The 26,642-nt window shown below is 45.5% G+C and overlaps 1 protein-coding gene across 5 annotated transcripts in view; it reads right to left on the reverse strand.

The window, feature by feature from the left end:
- The window catches only part of FAT3 (FAT atypical cadherin 3), a 434,554-nt gene that overhangs the window by 149,777 nt on the left and 258,135 nt on the right, over nucleotides 1-26,642 (reverse strand). For all 5 annotated transcript variants that reach the window (XM_035116279.2, XM_035116283.2, XM_035116282.2 and 2 more), the window contains exon 4: nucleotides 5,880-5,941. In XM_035116279.2, coding sequence (XP_034972170.2) covers nucleotides 5,880-5,941 — 62 coding nt within the window. The remainder of the gene's footprint in view (nucleotides 1-5,879; nucleotides 5,942-26,642) is intronic.

Below are 26,642 nucleotides of genomic sequence, written 5' to 3' on the forward strand. Positions count from 1 at the left end.
GAATTAAAGAACATAAGGGTCAAAGGTCAAATTTCACTCAGAGGATGACTAGAGAAGACCTTGAAATGGATTTTTTTGGGGGGGGGTGTCTTCTCTAAAGGCCTTAAAGCGCACAGGGGTATATATGAAGAGGGAAGTTCTTTAAGACAATTAAATCCACTAATAATTTGGTGGAAAAGGGGTGGAGCTTATGTCTGTTTCACAATATGAAAACACTTGCTGTTAATAAAGTTCACATGTGTGTCTGTAAAGGACAAAATTGCTCAAGAAACACATTTGTGGTGTCCAGATGGAGCTCTGTGGAGCGAAATCTGTCTCCTATTATCAACTAAAGCTCTCCCTTGCTAAAGAGAGAGCTCTTAAGGCATGAGGTTCTATAAAAAACTCAACTTACCAGACACAAAAACTGTCACGGCAGAACTAGATAAGAGCTTTGCCATTCCCCCCCCTCCCATTAAACACCCCCCACCTTGACTATTCTAGGTCCAGTAATGAGGAAAAAAAATGCATTCTGTGATGATCAAAAGGTGGAAGATCTCGGTGAAATATTCCATGGGTGGAATGTGGGTTGTGGTTGTTTTGCTTATTGCAATAGCTGAGCAGCCATTCCTTTCATTCTGCAAATCATCTTTCCCCTGGTCTGTTCTCTGCAGCCTTCCTAGGAAAGGAAAACTGAGCCAAAGATATCAGTGGGTTTGGTGTGTGTGTGGGGTGCGTGGGCTGGAAACCCAACAGAGTAGCAAGAGATAGTTTTGTGATGCAAAGATGGCACCCCTTGCCCACTTTTTAAGTCCGTTATGTGTCAATGCATCTTAAATAAAAATATATAATGATTTCTCAAGCACTGCGAGAAAGAGGTAGGAAAAAACCCCAGAATTCTTCTCATGGGGATGAGATTACCAAAAATATTGGGGGGGGGGGGGAAGGATTCAACAGAGCTAGTGCTAGTTGCCTGCCCAGGAAGGCATGAATGACCTCACGTGCGCTAGAGCTCATTCCAAAGATGCTCAGTATTGGCGCTGAGCACAAAGCTTTGGATCTCTTTCCTTTTCCCCATTTTAGAGCATCAATGTGCAAGTCAATGAGCTGTAACTGGATTTAACATTTCACTTCCATCAAACTGCACATGTACACTGGCAGAGCAGAGCAGCTGTAATTTATATTCTCTCCACCTCAAAGGGAACCGGTGGTAAAAAAAGAGAGGAGACACTTGTATATTCATATCTGAAAGTGATTCACTTTCAGCACGCGCGTCAGACAGCTGTCACTCCGTTTGCTACCTGAACAGAATCAGACAACTAATTTCAGTATACGAACACGCAGCAAAGAGACGGGAGGGGAAGGAAGCCCCCGGCAAAGGGCTGATTTGCAAAATGCTTACAGCCATGTTGCTACAGAGGTCTGGGGTGATTGATGTATATGCACTACAGAAAAGCAACAACATGCAGCTGCCATGAAAACAGCAGCCTTGTTTGGAGCCCTGACCCGTCCCGTCCCCCATCTGTAGTGAAACTCACCTTGTGTCTTGATACCGTCATCACCTAAGCAAGAGCTAATCTTGCAGAAAGAGGCAGGGAAAGGAACAGCATGGTGGCGTTAAAGACCTAGAGCTTGTTTTACTCTGTTACAAAACTTTGGAGGATGGAACAAAATAAAAGGCTGCCATTTTGGTGCCGGCCCTGCGGTTCTTATAACATGTAGTTCTGGCCGTCATTCACTAAAAGCGACCGAATGCTTTTGTACCCCCATGGCCAGTTTCCCCAATAAATATTTGTGCTGTATGCTTGAGGCACCTTTAATTACGGTATGTAGATGTGGTTTATTAATGCTTGGGCCATCGGCCATTCACATACAGTGGAACCTCGGTTTACAACTACCTCTGTTTATGAATGCCTCCGTTTACGAACGCCGTGGACCCGGAAGTGTTTACATCCGAGTTCCGCGGCGTCGGAGGCGCAGATCGCTTCTGCGCAGCGTGTGCGCAGAAGCGCTCTATTGGCACTCCGCGCACACGCAAAAGCGTGCCTTCGGGGAGCGAATGCCTCCGTTTACAAAGGCCTCCGTGGAACGGATTGCGTTCGTAAACCGAGGTTCCACTGTATAAGATAAATAAGCGCAGTACAAAACCCTACAGTATGAAATACTGCATAAAATCACGTTGCTTCTTCAATTATGGATATATTATTATTGATTGCACCCACACAAGTCTTTGCAAGCACAATGAGTCTATAGGATTAAAAGTTGTGAAGGCAGGCCCAATGTTGAGCTGTCTGAAGAGTTTCTTGTGGCATGCGCACAAATGTTCTCAAATATTCAGTGCACCTTTTAAACAATAACAGCAAAAACGAACCAGGTAGCATGGGAATGCCGTTCCCCACTTCTTACTATTTTTTATTCTCACATCTTGTTATGAAGTAATGACAGTATAAGAAAAGATGATGGGGGCTTTCTCTGAGCGGGAGGGATTAATATTAATCTCTTTTGCGCTCCCTCAGATACCTGACTGTGCAAAAGAAAAAGAGTGGCAGTCGAGAGAAGAATAAAAGAGACAAGAGGGCGGGGGAGAGAGAGAGACTCAGACAGAATTGCTCAGATTGCGCAGCGCTGCAAAGAAGTAAATACAGGTTTCCTGAAAACCGCAATCACACCTCGCTTTGTAGGAGGTATTTATTTTCATGTATCTGTCTCACAAGAAGATAACCACCTAAATGTCATTTCTTTTACTACACTGAATGTTTTTCTTCTTCTTCTTCTTCTTAAACCCACCATCCCAATCTTCCATCCATTTAAGGCATTTTTTGTGTGTGTGTGTGTGTCGAGTAATCAGAGGAACTGCATTTGGGGTTGTTGGAGGTTTTAAAGTAATGTAATGCTCATGTAATCTCCGTCCCTTTTAAGCTTGATCTATTTTATTTGCAAGTTCGGGATGAAGCGGGATGGGTGGGGGATTTGAATGTGTGGCCCACGGAGCACCAATCAGTACCTATCAGAACGGAATAAAAGTGTTTCAGATCGGCAATTTAAATAATAGGATCACTGATTGGATTTTTTATTAAAGGGAACAAAGCAACCAGTACAGACGGCCAGACCCTGTTTTCTGAGGGGGTGTTAAAAACAAGCCTCTGCTCATGTGGTTGGCTGGGCTAAGAAGTTTCCAATAGTCTGGTTACTCAACCTCCACAGCCACAGATTCTTTTTCTGCCATGACTTGGGAGTGTCACTAGGCTTGTAATCACCAGTCACTGAAGCCTTAAAAACAACATCATCACCACCAACTACAACCTGGGACTATAATGAGGTTGCTTTTTCCAAGCATATTGAGACCCGTGAAAGAGCCTTGAAGCTAGCAATCTAGAATTTTGCTTGAAGTAGGCTAGGCAAAGGTGATATTGGGAAAACGTACCTTTCTTCAGTACCTGTATGTTATGGTACTGAACAGGCCCATCTTAACCACATCAAGCGCCGTGGCGCAAAGGTCGCTCCGCTGCCGCCCCCCCCAACTCACCACGGGCGCAGAGGAGGGACATGGCATGGGCGGGGTGGGCTCAGGGGCGCCGCAGCGGGTGGGCCGGGCTGCCTGGTTGTCCTCCGGGGCGCCGGCGCCGCCTCCTCCTACGCGGAGGCCTCTGCTGGGGGGGGGGGGGAAGAGTGCCATGCAGCGCCCGACCTCTTGTCCTCCTCATGCCCCCGACCCGACCCACCAGGCTGAGGCCGGGACTCGAACCCGCGGTGGGAGGGAGGCAAGGAGCAGGGCGAGTGGGAGGGCGGCCGGGCTGTCTGCACAGCAGTGTGGTGCCCCCTGGCGGCCCAGCGCCCTGGTGCATTGCGCCACACAGCCTTGCCTCAGGGCCGGCCCTGGTACTGATCTTGTGGAAGAGCTCAGGAGAGACACCTTATCAAGTAGATGTCTCTGTTCAGAGGAAGCCCAAGAAAATTGAAATCTCACCCAAAGGTCATAAAAAAGTGGGACGGACTCCCCTGGAAGAGGGTAGACTCTTCTTTCTTGAAGGTTTTAAATCAGATGGTGGATGGCCACGGGTCATGGATGCTTTAGTTAAGATTTAGTTATGATGGTTGGACCTCAGGGTCCCTTGCCGCTCTACATTACTATGACATCCCCGGAGCCTTGAAAATCTCCTTGTCTGGCGATACTGCTAAGGTTTGTTTGACATGAGACTACTGTCTCGAACCAGAACAGATGTATAAGATTTTAAACCAATATCTGAATCCATCAACACCCATCAGTAAGCAACAAATAAATAAATGTACGGAAAGTTCACCAAGGATTTGACCTCAGTGTGCTGCTGCAGCAAAACACCCTACAAATTCAGCGTCTTCTCCTTTGTCTATGTAGTTCCAGCTCTTTCATTCCAATTCAAGCTTCACACTGATTTGTTCTGAATAGGCTAAAGAAAGACCTTTAAGGGTATTATGTCACAGTCAAATATAGAGGAAATAAGGGCAGGCTTATTTCATGAATCAAATAAAAGACCTCCATACTCCCGGGGCCCCATCAACGCCTCCCTCCGCCCCTCCTAGGCATGCACACACCATGCAAGCGAGAAAACGGAAGCTTTTAGGTCAATCTCCAGTCAGATATCTTTTCACGGGGAGCCAATTTTATTCTCTTTTTATGCCAATCAGACTCTTAATGGGAGGAAGAGTATAAAATAATTCCGGAAGGCAAAAGTGGTGCTATGGGGAGGCCATGGTTATACTGGCAATTAAAGGTTCCCCCAGGAGGTTAATTAACCACATTAGGAGCCAAACATTTCACAAAACGCTTCACAAGTGTCGTAAAACCGAGCTCTTCCTCTTCAGACAACCTAGTGCCAAACTGTCAACAGCCTGTCTGATTTTTGTTATTGAGAAACATGCCGTCAAATGGGCAAATTTTAATGCATTCTAATCATTTTGGGGGGAGAGGTGGCGGCCAATCTGGGCCTCTAATCTTTGCACCTGCCAGTCCACAATTTGGCTTCTACTAGTCCTGAAAATCCTGGAGCAGTAGTGTACTAAATCACCCCCCTTGACTCTTCCATCTTCAAACAGCCTGCAACAGTGGGATTTTGTATTCATCTCCAACCTATTATTCTGAAATACCAGGTAACAGATTCCTCATTAGCCACATGTGAATCAATCCGGAACAGACGACTAAAGCCTAAGTGTAATAAATTAGCTGCCCTGCAACTCCTTCCCCAATTAAAAATAGATGCCTTTTTTTCATTTTATTTGTAGAGGTACTATCGGCAAGTATTCCGTCTGCTATGCTCCAGTTATATGCTCAAGGCCTACAGACCAATAAAACACATATCAGGCCTGAAAACCTCTCATTAGTAGACATGCTTCTGTGGCAATTTAATTTCATTTGGCCGCTTTTCCTCAACATTGATAAATAAAGATGTTGCCCAAATGGGGCAGATGCATATGATTACTGAGTGGGTTGGTTTCGATGGAATACAAAGCACTAGGCTGAGAAGCTCCCTTCACCCCTTGTAAACAATTCTCTTCCCACTACCGCTGTCTCCATGTTTTGCCATTTACATCCAAACTGGGCAAACTATGGTTTGTACAAGCCATAGTCTGCCTTCAAACCAGGGTTGCAAACCCAATTCAAAGGGTCTGCAATCATGGTTTGTGTGCAAACGATAGTTTCTCCAAGTTGGATGTAACAGGAAATGGTAACATGTCACTAAATCAGAAGTAACCAATGGAATCAGACGGCACAAGGAAAGGAATGAGGTGGAAAGAAGGCAAAGGAGTGTGATAGCACCAGGAAAATTCATTTGGAATCATGAGGTTAGATCCTGCAGGACAAGCAGATCCTGAAAACCTGCTCTGCACACCCATTTCAGAACACATTCCCTATCTCATCTTACCTCCAGAAAATGTTCTGCCTGCTGTTCACGATCCAGTTTTCTTGAAGTCGTGGTTATGAGACCTGGAAGAAAGATCAGAATTGTTTTCAGTAACCATGGAAAAAGAAAACAGGTCTCCGGCTGGATCACTAAAAGCATCCGGACCCAAACTTTCCAATGTGGACCACTTTGGCGTACAGAAAGGAGGTCCTTGTGCATTTCATGAACGTGCTCCTTGGATGGTGCTTAGGATAAAATACATTGAGGAATGTGTTCATTGGAATAAAAATGCATTTTAATATAAATTTCCACAACGATATATTTTTTTTAAAAAAGAAACTGCACATTAATGCAGAAATGGGATCAAACAGAGTGATGGATGAACACAGGTGAAACTGACACAGATATGGACTGATCTGAGCTTCCCTACCTATGAGGACCGCTTCCATTGAAAAGCACTAGGTATGTTGGGGAATGGAAAAGCTGCTTTTAATCAGCGATGACTGATTCAAAGTGGTTGCTTCATGCTACAACCCAACGAGCAATTCATTTGCATGCATGAGTCTGAATGTTGTAGACAAAGAATAGTCAAGTTACCTTTGGGCCTCTTGCTAAATTCCCCCCATGTAGGGTATTCCATATCTCTTTAATAAGGGTTGAGTTCATAGAATCATAGAGTTGGAAGGGACCCTGAGGATCATCTAGTCCAATCCCTGCAGTGCAGGAATATGCAGTTGCCTCTTACGCGGATTGAACCTGCAACCTTGACATTATCGGCACCGTGCTCTTAGAAGATGGTCTTCAACATCCTCCTTGATAGAACCAATTATGATTCTATACATACTCCAGTTGTTAACAGAATCAAAAATCAAGGCGTAGGTTTGTTTATTTCGGAGTTATATTTTCACCCTCCCCCCATAAAAACCTTGAGAAATTGCATTTCTCATCCATTCTTAGTTAAGAAAGGCTCATTATTGCAACTGAAACGAGCTCTTGCATAGGCTAATACAATACATCAGAGGGTTTTTCTGAGCCAGCACCGCATGCAAGCGTCTCTAGTCTTCCTGATAGCAGGCATTATGGAAGGCATCAGAATAATAAGGGGCAATTTTATTACCCAGTATGAATAAAATGTCTTTTGAACACTAACAGCATGTTTGTCTAGCTAGCTTAGTAAATCACAGATTGATTGGCATGATGAAACAGAGGTGCTTAGAAAAAAAGAAAAAAAAGAAAATACCCCAGAAAATAAGTTAAATGTGACTTTGGGTGTAAATAAACATATCATTTTATACAATTACTGATGTAAGCCTCTAATTTGAAAGTTTGTGTGTGCTTCTCTGGGGGTGGGTGGGTGGGAATTTGTTAAATATGAAATGGGAGGCAGATAATCCTGAGGACAAATGTATGATTATTTTAAAATCTGAAGCATTATTCCCCTTTCTGATTACTGGGCAATGAGAGTGAAATGCCCTTTCCATCTGAGATAAGCTAAAAGAGGGATAAAGCGTTTGTTAATAGCAGAAGTAGTAAATGGTCCCTCATTCCAGGGGCTTTGTTTGAGCGTGTTCTTCTTCATGGAGAGCACGTGTTGCAGTGGGGGCAAACAAGACATCCCTCTGTTGCTGGGTGGGTTAGTTTGGATGGCCACAAATCTTATTGGGCACCTCTGAGAGAATTTGATGTTGCCAAGGGGCTATTTATTCCCCGCGCGCAGTGTTGAGCTGCCTCTTTTCGCTGCACGCATCGGATCACACGCCCACCCTCCCTATATTTAGGGCTGTTCACGTTGACCATGCTATGCCAGTCATGGGGTCGTCTGTTTGGGGGGCAGGGGCCTGGTAGGAATTTTTCCATTTGGCTGATTGGCCGGTGCCATTTGGTTTTCCGCCTACTGCATAGCAAAATCGCCACAACTTGTAAGGTTGCGGTTAAAGTTAAAGGTACCCCTGACCATTAGGTCCAGCCGTGACCGACTCTGGGGTTGCGGCGCTCATCTCGCGTTATTGGCCGAGGGAGCCGGCGTACAGCTTCCAGGTCAAGTAGCCAGCATGACTAAGCCGCTTCTGGCGAACCAGAGCAGCACACGGAAACGAAAGGGTTGCGGTTAGGCATTGGTTAAATTTGGTTGGTGGAGGAGGTATGGTTGGCTGTGCCTGCCCCTCCAATGCTGCTGCTGCAAGGGTATTCTGTTAAAGGAATCCAGGGGCTCGCCATGCTCTTGTCCGAACCGCTGTCAAGGGGCGAGGGCCATGCAAGAGCCCCTGGGAGCATTTGGGGAGAGGTGAGGGCCTGGCACCCAGCTCTATTCTCTCCCCAAAAATGCTTTTCCTTATTGACTTTTGCAGGCTTGCGGATGTCAGTTCTGTTCCTACCTCTAGGTGGGAACAGATAGTCGCGAACCAATGCCTAAGCAACCACTCACGTTCTGTAAACCAGGCATCCCCAAACTGTAGCCCTCCAGATGTTTTGGCCTACAACTCCCATGATCCCTAGCTAACAAGACCAGTGGTCGGGGAAGATGGGAATTGTAGCCTCAAAACATCTGGAGGACCGAAGTTTGGGGATGCCTGCTGTAAACAATAAAGTTGTGGCCAAAAAATTATGCCAAAAACCTTAAACAAAAATTCTGTGTGAATTGTGTTTCATTTGAGGGTGGCTTGGGGACATCGACACGCAACTAGTTAAACTGCTAAACTAGTTTCTCAACATTACATCTATTTCTTCCACACATTCCCCCCCCCCCCCTGAAATAATAGTGCTGGCTTTATTTTAAAGTCACCATGCAAGCTCAGGTGCTGAGATAACGGTCAGGGGTGTAAGAAAGCATTGCTTTCCGTTCTGCCCAATATTTGTCGCAAAAACAATCCCCTGTGTTGCAATAAGAACCAATCACAACAACAGAAACACAACACGTAGGCCAATAGTTAGTAGAGAATATATAATAGAATAATGATATCATTCAAATTATAGGATTAAGCCAATCAAAGTTCATGTGTACAATATAACAGAGTGGTAGCAAGGACCGTCAAGCCGCATGTTCAAAACAGATGTCCAAGGACAGTCTCTCAATAGTCTTTCAAAAGTTTAAACGGAAAACGTTTCAAAAGGGCAGTGTCTCCAGAATGATACTACTATTTCGTAATAGTCTTCAACAGAATATTTAAGTAAGATTCATGCTAAGGATCAGTCCTCACTAGATAGTTTGTCGCAGGCAGCACTGTCTCCTTTCTGCTGCAGTTCATCTTTTGCCCAAGGCTACGCTATTAGCCTCGGTGCCTGCAATGGCAAAACTGTGTGTAACTTACATAATTTACTTAGTTAACTATTCTGTCAATTATTACATTGTCACCACGTAATTCTAGCCCCTTCATTTAAATGCAAAGGAAACACAATGCCCCTTAGGAAATATTGATTTTCATTCGCAGACTGCTATAGGACTTACTTTTCCAGAGTTCTAAATCACACAGAGCAGGATCCCCTTTTTGGAAGCCACCCTTCCAACTCGCAGAGGGTGATGGAGTTAGCAATGCGGGGTGGAGCAAGCATGCTTGTCCTAGCTCTCCCCCACTGCATGGAGTGGGGTAGGGCTTGAGTAGGGCGACCCCACTCGTAAAGCTGAGAGCGTAACACTAGGTCAGACACTTCAGAAATCCGAATTTGGGGATCCCCTTTTTGGAAGCCACCCTTCCAACTTGCAGAGGGTGATGGAGTTAGCAATGCGGGGTGGAGCAAGCATGCTTGTCCTAGCTCTCCCCCACTGCATGGAGTGGGGTAGGGCTTGAGTAGGGCGACCCCACTCGTAAAGCTGAGAGCGTAACACTAGGTCAGACACTTCAGAAATCCGAATTTGGGGGCAATCCTGCCTTTGGCCCTGGGGTCCTCCACTGGGTGGGGGCAATTCCATGTGCTGTTGATCAAAGCTGCCAGAGTTGGCATGGCACTAACATTCCTACAATAACTTTCAAGAGGGAATAAAAGGCTCCTCGGTGGGCCAATACATTCTACACACACAGTTGGGAGTAAATCCCATTGAACTTGGTGCAATTTACTTCTGAGTAGACATATGCTGGGTTGCTAAGGGTCTTGGTGAATGGCTTTTTTCCCTTAATATATTTCATTATGCCAAATATAAGATAGAGGAAATATATTTTAAAAATACCCACCCCCTCCAGAGTGGCTCCTCATTATAATACTGCTGCACAATGTTTCAGCGGAAGACCACCACTTTTTCTGCCTGTTGCAGTAATCGTAATGTGATGTATGATTTTTAATTGCGGTTTTTTATTGATTCTCTTGTTTCTTAGGTACTGCATTTTATTGTACTACAATTTGAGTTCCTAAGAACTCAAAGTGTAATACAATAAAACATAATATAAGAAAAATAGGAAGCAATAAACATACTCTATGCAATGAATGTGTCACCATCTTTAACCACAAATTCACAGCTATGCTATGGACCACCTGAGCTCACAGACCACCGGTGGTCCACGAACCACAATTTGAGAACCCTTGATGTAATAATTTGCATTAAGCAAATTGTCTCAAGAAACGTTTGTAGCATTTCTAGGATTGAAGGGTGACTTGTGTGTTGTTGTTGTTTTAAAAAATCTCAAGACAAAGTTACCGGCATTACTTTACAATGACACAGAAGGCGCAATCACATCACAGAATTAAACTGTGTCAGTCAGTCCCTTTTCACCCCACCCCCCCGGAGAACTGTGGTTCAGAGAGAGGGAACAGTTGCTATTTCTAACAAAGAATTAACTGCATCCTCTCCAAACTATAATTCCCAGGATTCTTAGGGGAAAGCCGTGACAGTTAATGTGACATAAAAAGCAATAAAAGTTTATAGCGCAGACAGGACCACAGACTGTGGAATTTCTGCATTCCAAGTTATAGCCCGAGGTTAGTTACTATGTGGGCAAGCTCTTGCCTGGGCTGATTTGGATTCGGTCTGTTCCAGTCGATGCTTTATGTACCTTTTGAGATTTGAATTGAACATAAATTATCTTATTTACAAATTTTGTAGCGCACACCCCGTAACAGCTGAGCTGCCAGCAAAGGCTAAAGATATATTTTGTTCCTCCCCAAAGAACACTAAAAGTGAAACGACACCAACCCTTTATTTTTCTAATGCAACAAAGTGCCTTTCAATGAATATATTAAGATAGTGTATAAATCAAACATCACTATATAATTGCATATCCCAGATGCACTGTATCTAGCAGAAGGCCTATTTATGCTAAGCTCATAATGAGCTAGAAATGTAGCAGGGGATGAGGAAAAAATGGAGAGTAGGTCTGCCTTGTTGGAGCTAGGCCAGGCACCCCCCAAACCTCGGCCCTCCAGATGTTTTGGACTACAATTCCCATCATCCCTGTCCACTGGTCCTCTTAGCTAGGGATCATGGGAGTTGTAGGCCAAAACATCTGGAGGGCAGCAGTTTGGGGGTGCCTGAGCTAGGCTATGGAAGAGAGAGCTGGAGTTCACCATTTAGGGCAGCCTTCTCCAACATGGAATACCAAGATGTTGTAAGACCAAAAACCCCAGCTGCATCAGCCACACTAGCCAATGGTCTGGGATAACTGGGAAGGGGGCTTGTAGTCCTACAACATCCAGGGACCCAAAGTTGGCTGGTTTAGGTCAACCACACAGGCAGCAGATTTGTGGCATCTCTGGATAGGAGATGACAAACTTGACATGAGTCAGCAGTGTGATGCAGCAGCTAAAAAAGCCAATGCAATTCTGGGCTGCATCAATAGGAGTATAGCATCTAGATCTAGGGAAGTAATAGTACCACTGTATTCTGCTCTGGTCAGACCTTACCTGGAGTACTGTGTCCATTTCTGCGCACCACAGTTCGAGAAGGATACTGACAAGCTGGAACGTGTCCAGAGGAGGGCAACCAAAATGGTCAAAGGCCTGGAAACAATGCCTTATGAGGAACGGCTTAGGGAGCTGGGCATGTTTAGTCTGGAGAAGAGAAGGTTAAGGGGTGATATGATAGCCATGTTCAAATATATGAAAGGATGTCATATGGAGGAGGGAGAAAGATTGTTTTCTGCTACTCCAGAGAAGCGGACACGGAGCAATGGATTCAAACTACAAGAAAGAAGATTCCACCTAAACATTAAAAAAGAACTTCCTGACAGTAAGAGCTGTTCGGCAGAGGAATTTGCTACCAAGGAGTGTGGTGGAGTCTCCTTCTTTGGAGGTCTTTAAGCAGAGGCTTGACAGGCATATGTCAAGAATGCTTTGATGGTGTTTCCTGCTTGGCAGGGGGTTGGACTGGATGGCCCTTGTGGTCTCTTCCAACTCTATGATTCTATGATTCTATGTCTTGGCCTGTGTATGGTCCTTCTGAAGGTGTTAGATCCTGTTCTTGTCGAACTGGAAATAGGAGGCAGCTGCCACAATGAGTAGAAAGAGAAGTATCTCCTTGCTCAGAATTAACCTGCAATTATTAATGATTGATTGATTGAAAGGGTTTGAGATGGGAGAGTAACAGTGTGGAAAGTATCTGTGGCAATGTGGAAAGTATTTTAGCATCACCATTGTCAACACCATATTATCACTGACATCATCATCTTGCCATTGTCATCACCACTGTATTCAAAGCATTCCACATACTCCTGACAAAACCTTAGCAACACAGATCAGCGCTGTTATTCCCATGGTACAGACGGGAGGTGAGACTGACATGGCTGTTCGTCCGAGACCACCTATGAGTTCATGGCAGATGTAATCTTGCAGGACTTTCCCAGCACAGTGTAATTTCGATGAAATACTGTTCAAACGATATAAACCTCAGCTCTCATCAGATTTCATAAACATGAATTTTGAAACTGCTATCTGGCAGCCGTTGGGTGGCCAACTTTTTGAAATGCATCAACGGCGTTCGAAAGGGCAGATGGTCTGGGGGCACCAATATGAATTTCTCTGCTGCAGCATGAGCAGAAAACAAATGTATATGCCTTAACAAACATTCCCAAGACATTATCATGTTTCGACATTACATAGGCTTTCTAACACAACAAACAACTGCATAGTCACCAGGATTGTTCAGGTTATTGATGCCGAGGATGGTTCTGTGCTTCCTTTGGGGTCACACCTGAAATGTCCCACTACCAGACACTGCCCAGGGAAATGCAAACCTATTTGTGTGGTGCTGAAAGGATGACAAGTTGGCACCTGCTGAGCCTCTCTGGAGAGAGCATTTAATTGATGGGAGCTGCTGCAGAAAAGGGCATTTTCTGCAGTATTTAATCCTATTTGTCACGGTACCTGATGTGATTATGGAATGAAGAAGAAGAAAATGGCACCTGGAAGAAGCATAGCAGTGCAAGGACATGAACATGAACACACACACACAAAATCACAACCTGATATTCCCAACAGGTAGATGCCAGATATTTTTCTGCAGCTTTGCATGACTAAAAAAAAAGTTGTCCTTTTATGTACAACTGGCAATTGGGAGAAGATGGGTGCTTTCAGTTTCGCCAGCTGCAATTCTTTCATAAAACACTCTATTTTTAAGAAGCGGCAAAGAGAGCATCTAGATTCTAAAACACCAACTGCAGATGTTCCCTGTTAGGAGGAATGAATACACATCCCCCCCTCCCTGCATTCGATAGAGCAGATTGGCAAGACGTTGCCATGCTGTGATCTGGGCTTCTGTCTTAGGAAAGGAAAAGGCTAGAAACTTAAGCTTCCTCTCCCCATTTCTTCTCCCACATTAATGCAGATTTAGACTCAAGCAGCACAATGGCATTGCAATGCACTCGAAGCACAGAGTACCCAAAACTGGTGTATGGTTTGTTTGCCTGCCCCCTTGCCTCTCCAAGTGCCACTGCCACCCCCATTAACATGGCACGAGCTTGCTTTCTGCTAAGGGGCCAAACCAATTAACATAAATTATACCCATGGGCTTCCCAAGTTTTACTCAGTTTCCCCTGGCATTTATGCATGGAAAAATTGAAGAAAATTGTATAATGATCATGTGTGCCGAGTACCAAGCTAGCCAGCAGTTAGATAAGTATTTATAGCTACTGCTGGAAGTACTAATTACATGCTAATTACAAGCAGACCAGAATACCGTAATTTTCATTGGAATTGAGAGAGCTACACAGTTGTTAAAAATCTGCGCTGAGGCTCCATATCAACAATTAGCTGTTTAGGAGACACTGAATTTTGTCTGAAGAGGCAGACAAAAAAGGACACAATTTTGTTTTATATCCATCTTTGTTTTCATTTGTCTGCAAATGAGGACAGTTTGAAACCTTTTAGCTACCAGGGAGTGAAGGGGGATATGGCTGATTGAAGAGGGTTTGTTTAAGGGAACAACTGATTGCTCACTTGCCCCCGTTCATTAGAGACAGTTGCTCCAATTCTCTGGAGTGAGTTGGGAGCATCTTACTTTAAGCTATCAGTTTTATCATATGTGATTTGGAACCAATTATTTATTTAGTGTGCACATGTGTCCTGACCCAGAGATCCACATCTGCATGTGCTGCATTTCGATTTTCATACTGAACCTTTTGGTCTATAGACCCAGCCCCTTGCATTTCTCCTGCCTTTGCCATGATTAAAATAGGAAGTCTCCCATTTCATCCAAACTGGGAAACAAATAGTTCTTAAACCTGAAAGCCAGGTTCTTTGAAAGAACAATTGTTTGAAGTTGACTTGATATCCTGCCTTGTATAAAGTCGGTGAGCACAGTTCCCTGGTATGGACAAAATGGGGAAACTGAAGTTTATTAGAGGCTTCCTGCTATAATTGTGGTTTGTGCAAAGGGAGGAGTGACGGGATTCCATACACGAGCAAAAGTCTTGCGTATATCTCAGCTTAATAAGCTGAGATATGATCATCCATCCATTCTTAAGGAAATCAGCCCTGAGTGCTCACTGGAAGGACAGATCGTGAAGCTGAGGCTCCAATACTTTGGCCACCTCATGAGAAGAGAAGAATCCTTGGAAAAGGCCCTGATGTTGGGAAAGATTGAGGGCACTAGGAGAAGGGGACGACAGAGGACGAGATGGTTGGACTGTGTTCTCGAAGCTACGAACATGAGTTTGACCAAACTGCGGGAGGCAGTGGAAGACAGGAGTGCCTGGCGTGCTCTGGTCCATGGGGTCACAAAGAGTCGGACACGACTAAATGACTAAACAACAACAACATGATCATCCAAACTAGTCCACTGCATAGCTGCCAAGTTTTCCCTTTTCTCGCGAGGAAGCCTATTCAGCATAAGGGAATTTCCCTTTAAAAAAGGGAGAACTCGGCAGCTATGCCATTGTGAACTTGCAGCCCTCCTTGTGTTGTCAGACTCTAACTCCCATCAGCCCCAGCCAGCATGGTGGCCAACAGTCAGGGATGATGGGAGTCGTAAACCAACATCTGGAGCACCACAAGTTCCTCGTCTCATTTGTGCTCAGACTAGGTTTCCTATGGTACTTTCAGGACCGGTACCTCTCCAGTTGGGCAGAAGTGTTTGAGCAAAAGTGGCCTGCAGCTGGTGCACAGCCCTCCTATGAGATCAGGCCAGCCACCCAAGCACTTTTATAGGGATTCATTCTGACTCGTTGCAATTAGAAGCTTCTTTGATGCTTCGGCTGGCCTCCTAGCAGTTCCCATTTTGCAACGATGCAAAAGCTGAACCCACACACGACATTCCTCAGGCCCCCAGTCAAGATCTGCTGCAAATTCAGATGCTTAGACCTAGAACTCTCTGGTAGAACTTCCACTGCATGGACAGCAACGGCAGCTGCTGTTCTGTATTATGTATACAGACGCCATCCTGCATGAGCTCCCTGACAACTACGTATGAGTTAGATTGACAGAATCAATATTTGTCTGCATGTGTTTTCAGCACCCGGAAATGGATACAGGGCGGATGCTGTGAAGATGGTTCCTCTATGCCAGCTATTCACGTCCTGATGCATCTAATCAATGCCCTTTTGCGTGTGGGAGGGTATCTATCAACTGCATAAGCCTCCAAAACTGTATTAATGTGGCAGCTGCTGAGCAACCTTGCTAGTATATCCTATGTTTCCTCTCCCACCTCATGCACAGTCCCAAGATCACCCAGTGAGCTTCACGGCTGAGTTGTGATTTGAACCCTGGTCTCCCTGGTCCTAGTCCATTTTACTCTCTTTGCATAGCTGCCAAGTTATCCCTTTTTTAAAGGGATTTTCCCTTATGCTGAATAGGCTTCCTCGCGAGAAAAGGGAAAACTTGGCAGCTATGTCTCTTTGCCTGTTATTTCTTTCCCCCTTACAAGTACCTGGTTTCTTTTAAATAACACTTTTTTTTACTTGCTTCCACTTTCCTAGCAACAGTCGAGTAACTATGAACTTTATTCCAAAATGTCAAGTATGCTAGGAAACTGGGAAATTAGGATATGCTATGGAGCTGTTGGACAACTAGATGGGGTGGAGGTGATTAGGAGGAATAAAATCCTTGGTTACATCGACTGATGGCTTCATCGATGCAATTACAATCTCATGCAACTCCTCCCTTACATTATTTTCTAAGCACTATGTTGCTACTCTACATTGCTTTATGTTGCAGTCTGACTCCTGGTTCAGAATATCATCGCCTTCCATATGAAGTTTGAATAATATACTTCGAAGGAAGCAATTGCACATTAACGAGCCGATTGATTAGCTTCAGTTGCGATCTCGAGTCTGTGACCTTTTGTCACTGATTATGCTCTACTCCTTGACCCACTGGGTTGCTAACGAGCAAATCCAAACCCTGATTAGATAGCCAAATTAGCAGTGACTCCCACGCTCGCTTCCGCCATGCCCTCTGCTGCCATGCAGCTCACGGGAAAGCTGCCCAACAGCAAATGATGCCCACGGGGGCATTTGGAGGGGATATGTTCTTTACCAATTCCCCTTGCAGTCCCCTAAAACCTTCTGGAACCGTATGGGAGGTTGCACTGGGAGCACTGCATGTGTGTGGGCTGGTGGGTGGGTGGGATATTAATCAGGAATGCCTCCCCTCTGTTTTGCCAGCAGGAGTAGAGCCCATCTATCTACTGGTGGAGAGAGAGAGAGGGGGGGGGAAGCATGATAAATATCCACAGTACCACAAAGAGGTTAGGATCAGAGGATACCTGGTTTTCAACATCGCAATACATCACCAGCCAAACATGGTGATATATGATGGGAACGGAGTGGGGAGTGGGATCGACGCACAGCCCCCGAACTGAGACACCTCTCTGGGCGTCTTCCCTCTTGAGCGCAGCACAGGGTGTTCTGTAACTCTTCAGTCCCGGTGCGCATCAAACAGCAGAGTAAAGCTGGAAGCTGAGGTTGTGAGGTGTGGCATATGAGTTTATTAAGCAATATATACAGGATAAAGTAATCATGGCGTCCCTCTCACATCTTCTCCAAGAGAGAGAGAGAGAGAGAGTACAAAAGTACAATACAACTGAAGAGATAGGACTGGCTCCCGTTTCCCACACTTTCCAAGCATGGAATGTAAACACAGACATGTGATGTAACAATCACACATCTAGCAATGGGAGAGAATAAAAATACTCCCATCATACTGATATATCCCAATGCCTGAAATAAGGATGGAGCTATGCAGAGGTGTTCGCTGGCTTCAGAGTTTTTCCTGCATTGTGATTTTTTGCTTTTTGCATAGAACACACACACACACACAATGATTCGCAATATATTGCCAGGTCTAAAACTAAGAATCCGATATCACAATATGGACGTCAAACAGGTTTCGGACAATACATATATATCACCCAGCCGTAAAAGAGATGTGAGGCGTAATTGTGAAAACAAAACAAATACTCCATTTAGCTGCGACGCAGCATGGTTTAGTGGTCAGTTTTGATCTGATCCCCATTATTAGTTCGGGAAGTGAGAATCAGGCTACTTCACTTAGGGATGTAGGATGAATAAAATCCTTGAGTGTCCCCCGACAGGACAACGGGAGAGTGGATGTTGCCGAATTTTATAGAGATAGATGGGCATGTTAAATGTGACCAAAGCTATCCGTTTTATTTGGAAGAGCTGTAACAGCTGAGAAGAGGAAATGGCAAAGTCCACCTGAGGCAAGATTACAGCTCACACCCCCAAAGTCACCACACGCAGCAGCACTATCAAGGCTCTAAGGCATCAGCTGAAGAAACTTGCCTTTAATGAGCCATGCAATAACCAGAAAGGAGAGATCAGCAGTTTCCCTTCCTACTCCTGCCCTGGAGAGGATTGTCAGCTGTGTAAGTGGATAGGCTGACCCTTAAAACAGCTCTGGAAAGGCTGGGCAAAGTGCTGGAGCATGGGCTCAACAACAGATATTGGCCATTATCAATGAAATATGGGGTGGGTGGGTGTCTCCGTCTCCATGTATAGTGGCAGGTACTCCTCTATAAGTGGAGGGGGTTTAAACAAACCTTCATGTTGACTTTAATGACCTGAGTGCTCAGAGACAACCAGAGTCAGAAACAGAGCTGAATGACCCAGATATTGGGAGGGTCTACTCCCGCATGGCAATTCTTACATTTCATGGATGACAGAGCTATCAATGGCTTCTAGCCATGATGGCTATGTTCTGCCTTCACAGTCGGAGGCAGTAATGCTTCTGAACGCCCATCACTGGAAACCACAGGAGCTGAGAGTGCTCTTGAGCTCAGCTCCTGCTTGCCCACTTGTGAGAGCAGGATGCTGGGAAAGATGGGCTACTGGTCCGATCCGGCAGGGTCTTCTTATGTTCTCATTTGCAAATTTCTCACCCTGATTTACTCTATTTATCACTGCTTGTGGCCTCACCCAGCCTGCTCCATCCAGACTCAAATTTCTACCGTCCATTGTCTTCCCTTGCCATCGCTGCCCACCCCTGCCCTGCCCATAGCTGCCAAGTTCCGGATTGAAAAATCCGGGACCAGCAGCGGCGCGACACCGGAAGTCGCTTCTACGCACTTCCAGACATGTGTAGAAGCAACTTCTGGCACCGCGGCCATTTTGGAAATGGGCAGAGCGGCACCAGAACTTGCTTCTACGCATGTCCGGAAGTCGCGTAGAAGCGACTTCCGGTGTCGCGACACTGCTGGTCCCGGATTTCCGGCGCTGCTGTGCCCATTTCCAAAATGTCTGCAGTGCCAGAAGTTGCTTCTATGCACTTCCGGACATGCGTAGAAGCGACTTCTGACGCCGCAGCCATTTTGGAAATGGGCAGAGCGGCACCAGACACATGGCCATCGGCAGGAGCTGCTTTCCAGGGGATTTACGGAATATAAATCCATTCGGGAGACCAGTGGGAAACGGTAATAAAATACGGGGGTTTCCCGGGAAAAACGGGGTACTTGGTGGCTATGGCCCTGCCTCCACTTTGATTGCTGCCCCAAGCCCAACAAGGAAGAAAGCCAAGATGCGTCTTCCTGCTTGTTTCATGCGGGCTCATCCACACTGTCAAAAGCACGGGTCCAAGCTGTTTCCTGGGAAAGCCTGCGATTCAGCTCTAAAATCAGATGGAATTTGTGGAAGACCCAATTGACTGTTCGCTCTGATTCAGAGGGAAAGAGGAGGTTTTCGTGGGAGCAAGCAGGAAACAAGCAGTGTGGACAAGCAGCTGCAACGAAGGACCAATGTGTATCCAGAGCTACGCGACATTGGCTTGGCTGGCAACAACAGCACTTGCCACCCCTACAACTGCTTTGGGGGTTCTTTTTGTTACACTGGCAGCATGCCTGCAGTTTGGGGCACTGATCTAAGTGCCCTCAAGGCCCCTTGGCGGCACAGCCAGAATGCAAATATACACCCCCAGTTGATAACTAGGCTAAGTAACATCTACCTCCATTAGAAATGCAGAGAATCCCAAGGAGAGTGGCACACTCAAAAGGGTTTCATTTGCATGTCAATAGGCAGCACAGTCTCTATCTCCTGGAGGCGGTTTCTGCACAGAATGGCTGCCCTGAATCCCGGGGAAGGAGCTGAAAAGATCTAGGCAGCATACTTTCTTGTTGAGCGTTCCTCCTAGTAAAGAATGGCTTTTGCATAGCGGTCAAATTGATCCCACTTTCTATTTCTGCAGCCTCCCCCTTGTAGTTTCCAGCTATCGTGCTCAAATCTCTTAACAAGGAATGAAATTATAGCAATGTGAGCCCTGCCTGGGGGGGCCTCTCTCTCGAAAGCACCGAAGCAAGAATTATGTCCCACCTACATTAAGCCAACGGGTACGAAAGACAAGCCACGCTTGGCCAGGTGCTATATTTTCCCACTTGTTTACTTGAAACGAGTATGCAGTGGGGTCTGTTAAAGTAAAACAAGGGCGACCAAAATCTAACCACATTTTATTCTGCTTGCTATGTTCCTCACCGGGTTACTAGCGGCTAAAATCACAAACCAGTTAAGCCTAATTAAGAGAAGACCGGTCTCATTCAGCTATGCCCCCTTTTGGCTTAACTAAAACTGATCTGATATTTAGTACATTGAATTGGCTTCTTTAAAGTAACAGCTGTGCTCTCCCCCCCCCCACTCCAAATCAGGGTGGGGAAAGGAGCCAGGGGAATGAATACAGTTCAGGGGGAGATAAGATTAGCATACAGAAGGTCCCATGTTCAAGGCTCAGCATCTGCAGGTAGCGTTAGGAGACACCCTTGCCTGAAACCCTGCAGAGCCGCTGCCAGTCAGAGTTGACATTATGGAGCTAGATGGGCCAATGGTCTAATACAGTACAAAACAGCTCCCTGTATTCCTATGTCTTGTAGGAAAAACAATGGAAATGGATATCCTGAAGGAAGGTATGGCTGGTTGACTGGCACACCGAAGAGGCGCTGTCTGGATTTTAATTCAATAATGATGATGAGCACATTGCAAAAATACAAGTTACTGAAAATGCAAGTAATATGTAAACATTTCAAAAGAAACAAAGAGGCTGGAATTGAGAATGGCGCTCTCACTCATACAAAGGCGAATACACACACACACACACACACACACACACACACACACCCCTACTCATATTGAAATGCTGCCCTCAATGAGGCCAAATCTAGATTCACAAAATGTTTAGGGGTATGTGTATCCCTGCGTCACCCCACATATAAAGCACTGTATATATGAGAAAAATCAGCCAAACTGTGGACAAACTGTATATAACTTTTTTGCTTCCAGAAATGCAAATATTCTTCCATGGTGCCACACAATTTGAGGCCTAACATGTACTACTGATACACCCGTTCACATCTGCTTTCTTTCAACTAGCCGAGTATTTGGCCCGACCAGCTTTTGTACGCCCGCCACCCCCACCCCCCAGACCCGGTTCTCTTTCCACCATTATTTGAGGGAATTAACCGAGACATTTCAAAGCAGCTGATGTTTTGCAACAAGAATGAGAGGGTGGCCTGAAAACCAACGTCCATTTCCATGCAAACCAACGTCCATTTCAACCGGCTTTGACACAGGAGCGGGAAGCCCGATCAACACTCAGTTCCCCTTTCGTAATAAAATAAAATGAATGAATGAATGAAAAAGAATTATCTCTCTCTTTTAAAGGTGCTTTGTGCATGCCAGGCCTCAAAAAGAGGGCAATGGTTGCTTGTTACCACTTTTATACGTTACGCTGGGACCGAAGAGACGAGCTGAGCCAAGAGAGAAGAACAGGGGGATGAAAGCAAACAAGCAATTCAGCAAACGGCGTTTCCATGGAGAAATTGCTGAGCCAGCACAAAAGGGCGCAGATAAAAGTAGCGGTCAACCCAGCGGTACCCTTATTGTCGCATATAGATTTGCAAACACCGACCCTTGAGCAATGCTAGGCCAGTGTGGGGCGGGGGTGTTTGCGAGGCACTTGGCCATCTGTTGCTAGGGATGACATCACCCCCTCCATCGCTCGGGCTCACAGTTTCTTTCCAGGATTGTGTCTGACTCTTTAATCAGAACGGCCTGTTCAGCGATACCTCCACTGTCAGCGCTCGAGAGTCGGGGTGCAATGGAGACGATCCGCAAGCATTGGGCCAAGTTCTCATGCAGGGACGTCCGTATCTGTAACCCATGAGTGCAACTTGCTATCTTAAATTAGGGGGGGGGAATCCGTCATTTGCACCATTGCATTGGTCTGGAGAAGCAACAGTTGAGATGTTTTGCAGAAGGGGTGGGTAGCCTGTCCAAACGTTGGTAGACTACAACTCCCATCACCCCTGCCCATTGGTCATGCCTGCTACGGATGACAGAAGATGTTAGTCTAGCAACACAAGGAGAGCCATGGGTTCCCCACCCGCGTTTTATGAAAGTGCCGGTTTTCTTTTCTTTTCAAGAAGTAGGAATTGGTGCTTCCTGGTATCAAATGAATGTCTAGACCGCAAACCGAAGCCCGTTCCAGCCTTGCTTAGCTTGGCTTCCAACAAGGACATCTGGAAACTGTATTTCTAGGAAGCCTTCCCCAGCTTGCTCTCCTCCAGGTCCTGGGGCTATAGCTTCCATCAGCTCTATCCGGCATGGACAAAGGTCAGGGATTGTAAGAGATGCAGGCCGCGTTAAAAGCTGCAATAGGAAAGCTAGGAGCTAAATGGCACTTTAAGCCTAGGTTATGGGCGCAACAACGGAATGTCTTTTATAACAATAACACAAAGCTGAAAATGAATGATTTTTTTTCACATGGTCTAGTCCTTCCCCTGCCCACCCCTCTAATATTCTCAAGAGGGCCTCTTCTCCAGTCTTCAGAGTGTAGCTTGAAGTGGGGAAACAGAAAAAAAAAATGTCCTCCTTTCCTTCCACTCTGCAGTCTTAGGCGCAGAGCTCAGAAACAATGGGAGTTTCGAACACTGGATGCTGGTCAAAACATACAGAGGTTGGGCTAAACGTGGAGCAATACAAACTTAAGATCTGCTGGGACAAGCAAGTTAGGATCCATCAGATCTGCAGCTCAGCTGGTCAATCCTTGGCTGAGGTGGCAAGACGCCAGCATAAGTCGCTCAACTGGGACTCACCCAGCAGAGTCAAGACCAGTAGAAAAATGGGTGTTCTGGGAGAATAGCAGGACTGGGCAGGGGGAATTATATTGGAACATAACCCAGTTTGGCTCAATCACACGACCTGGCAACCCAGCACTGGTAAAATGGGTGGCACAAATCAAACTCTTATTTTGAAGACTTTTTATGTCTCTGCCAGATTTGGGCCAGCTCAACTGGAAATTCAGCTCTACACTGAATAGAGTTTAGCATAAGTGATTTACACCAGCTTCTTATATTTAGGAGATTGTTCTCTCTAAATTTGGTTATGCTCCTATTTAATGAGTGGGATTTAAGTTATGTCACGGCTAACTTGTTCCATCGATTTCAATGTGACCTAATTTAGTCTGGCGTTGGGAGGAAGCCGGCATCAGTAAATCAAACTAGTAGCGTAGATGAGCTCAGTGACAAGGTGAAAAGGAGACCTCATCATACCATGCACCAAAATATAAATTCGGCACAAGGGAAAATACACTCTCTGAACTGGCTTTATTGCTTGTGTTTTTGGCATGCATTTCTACGGATCCAGAGCTCTCTCTGCGTTCCAATGCCTCCAGAAGAGCACACTAATCGACAAACACATTGTTTGGGGCATGAGCTTCACCCGGGTATCAGAGCTTCTGTGCCGTCAAGGGACTGCTGGGTAGGGATTGTTGCTTGAACATTCTTCTTTGGCGATCACTCGTAGCCGAGTAAGATTGTCTTCCATAAACACGATTTTAACAATGGGTCCATAAGTGACTGTGGAGGGCAATTCTGGATCCACACGTCCTTCCACAGTGGGGACATTGGTTTCCAGGCAGGAGTTGATCACAGTGTGGATTTGCCAATCGTGCCTTCCTCTTAGCACGTTTCTCCCTTGCGTCCTGAGATCGAGTGTCTTCAAAGCCCATGACACCTTTGGTAAAGGCTGTTCTCCATCTGGAGCGCTCGCAGGCCAGTGTTTCCCAGTTAGATTCCATCAATGGTGTCTCCGAAAAATTTTACACATCACTTGGGAAGACAGGCGAACTAATATCAGTGTACTGGAAGAAGCAAAGATCACCAGTGTTGAAGCAATGATTTTTCAACATCAACTTCGTTGGACTGGTCATGTTGTGCCTGATGATCGTCTTCCAAAGCAACTACTCTATTCCGAACTTAAAAATGGAAAGCTTTAACATATTTCTGCATGGGACCCATGAAGCCTGCCTTATTTGAAAGGAGCCATATAGCAAAGTTGAAGTGAAATTCCATGCACATGGAATCGCGGAGGGTGCACAAATCCCTTTATCACAAAGCGTAGCACGGCTTAAACTTCCTGACATTCCCAGCCCAACCCAGGGCTTCATGCACTAGGAGAGCCGGTGGGAATGGCAGGAGCACTCTGGCACGCTAAAGGCATTAAACTTTCAGAGAGATGAAATGAAACATGACAAATTACTTAGCGAGTCCACAAAACTGTATAGACCGGAACACACTTGGGTCCTATTATTCATCCACCTTCTCTTCCAGTTTAGAAAAAGGAAAAGAATAAAGCAAGCAAGCAAGCACAGAACCTGGTTTCATTTGGCAAAAAAAGGTTTTACTCCTTATGCAGTTGGGTTTTGTAAGTGCTGCTGATTCTTTTACAAAAGGAGAGGCATCTTGGGGTCTAAACCAGGTTGCAATCTCAGCTATCAGTATCTTTAAATCCCAGATTCTTTCCCCCCCCCACTCCACACCTGCTATTTATATTTTATAACATACCTTTCAATGGAATCAAATGTTACAAAATACATGTGGCAGTGGCTGAAAGGAGTAGTCTTGGATCCCTCTATCCATCTCCCCTGTCCAAATAAAGGGCTGAGTTCTGAAACAAAGGGTTTGCGTGCTGTGAAATGATTTTGCCCACCTTCAAAATGCACCCTCCCAGTTTTGGCAGTCATTTGGGGGTCTTGTGAAACAGAGCCCTCACTCTGGCTTGCATTCATTATATTGTAGCATAGCCAAATCTGACTGGCTACACAGCACTGCAAAGTCAAAATGTTGATACCTGATTGACTGGATCATGTATACAGTGAGGAGGGGGAAAATAATTCTTTTGGGGGGGGGATGTGTCAAAGGAAGTGCCAAGATTGGCAGTGAACAGAAAAAACAGCAACGATGGTGTAAGACAGGCATAGGCAAACTTGGCCCTCCAGATGTTTTGGGACTACAACTCCCATCATCCCTGACCACTGGTCCTGTTAGCTAGGGATGATGGGAGTTGTAGTCCCAAAACATCTGGAGGGCTGAGTTTGCCTATGCCTGGTGTAAGACAAGTTTCTGGGGGTTTTTTTTGGGGGGGGGGAGAATGTTTCAGGAGCGCCAAATCTTTCCCTTTCTGCACTGAAAATATTAAGCTATGAAAATTCAGCTCAGCACCAATGCTGTCCAGTACTGTATGCGAAAACATGTGATATGCCATCAACCAGTTTCTGTGCCTTCACAAATTGTGCCCAATGAAATAGACTCCAAGGGAGGGAAAACCAAGGAACAATGATGTCACTTTATTGGGGGGGGGGCACTTTCAAGGACAGCCATGCGCCTCGTACAACTTCTAGGGACGCCATAACAAGCCAACAGGCACATTTCCCCCTCCCCCTAAATATGAACTAGATAAACTTAGCAAAACTACAATGTGCGGTATGAGAGGAAGCCACAGTCAACTATAAAAAACTCTCCCCATAACAATTTTGATCACACACCAGTTATGTACAAATCATTTCCCTCAGTGTTAGCTTTGCAACCTATATTTGTTGTTAGAAAATAAGAATTAGAATGGGAAGGATAATTTTCTACCCTGTATCTTTCCAGAAAGCGGATGCATATCTTACATGGGTGCAGAATTCGGGTCCCTGAGAAATTTTGGCTCTTATTCAAACAAAAGTCCATGGTACTAGTCCCTGAGACTAGGCCTTGTCTGGGAAATATCTGCCAGAATCTCAGAAGATGAAAAGGTGGCAGAATAATATGGCTGGTGCTTATCCAACCATGATCAACCCCACAATTATACGAAACAGGAATAACAACAGCAGCAGCAGTAGAAGGAGAGAGAGAACTAATATACAAAAACAAGCAAAAATATTGGAAAAAGTTTTGGGTTTTTTTTTGTAATCTCAGAGAGTGCTCACTGGAAGGACAGATCGTGAAGCTGAGGCTCCAATACTTTGGCCACCTCATGAGAAGAGAATACTCCCTGGAAAAGACCCTGATGTTGGGAAAGATGGAGGGCACTAGGAGAAGGGGACAACAGAGGACAAGATGGTTGGGCAGTGTTCTCAAAGCTACGAACATGAGTCTGACCAAACTGCGGGAGGCAGTGGAAGACAGGAGTGCCTGGCGTGCTCTGGTCCATGGGGTCACGAAGAGTCGGACACGACTAAACGACTAAACAACAACAACAACAACAACAATCTCAGAGAACCATTGTTTTGAAAGCACCCCTGCACCCACTCCCCCCCCAAAAAAAACACACATCCTGCATTATTTCCGACAAACATATGCTGGAGCTTTCAGAAACAGGGGCAACCTCCTTTGCAATCTCCCTACGCTTCCCACAAGTTCAACGAAGCCTTGGTAACTGAGAAATTCTTCTCTCCGTCACCTTGCAGGTTGAGTGCGCCACTTATCCTGCCTGTCACCACACTCACGCCAGCTCCAAATAATAGCTCCTGGCACACGAGGCTCATATATTGCAACACATTAACAGCAAGCTGTGAGGAGCTGGCAAGTCAGAAGTAAATTGCTGGCATGGATTTTTATGAGGTTTTTTGGGGGGGGGAGCAGGAAGGAATAATGTGATTAGTTGC

The sequence above is a fragment of the Zootoca vivipara genome, chromosome 4 (assembly GCF_963506605.1).
Source record: "Zootoca vivipara chromosome 4, rZooViv1.1, whole genome shotgun sequence".
NCBI lineage: Eukaryota > Metazoa > Chordata > Lepidosauria > Squamata > Lacertidae > Zootoca > Zootoca vivipara.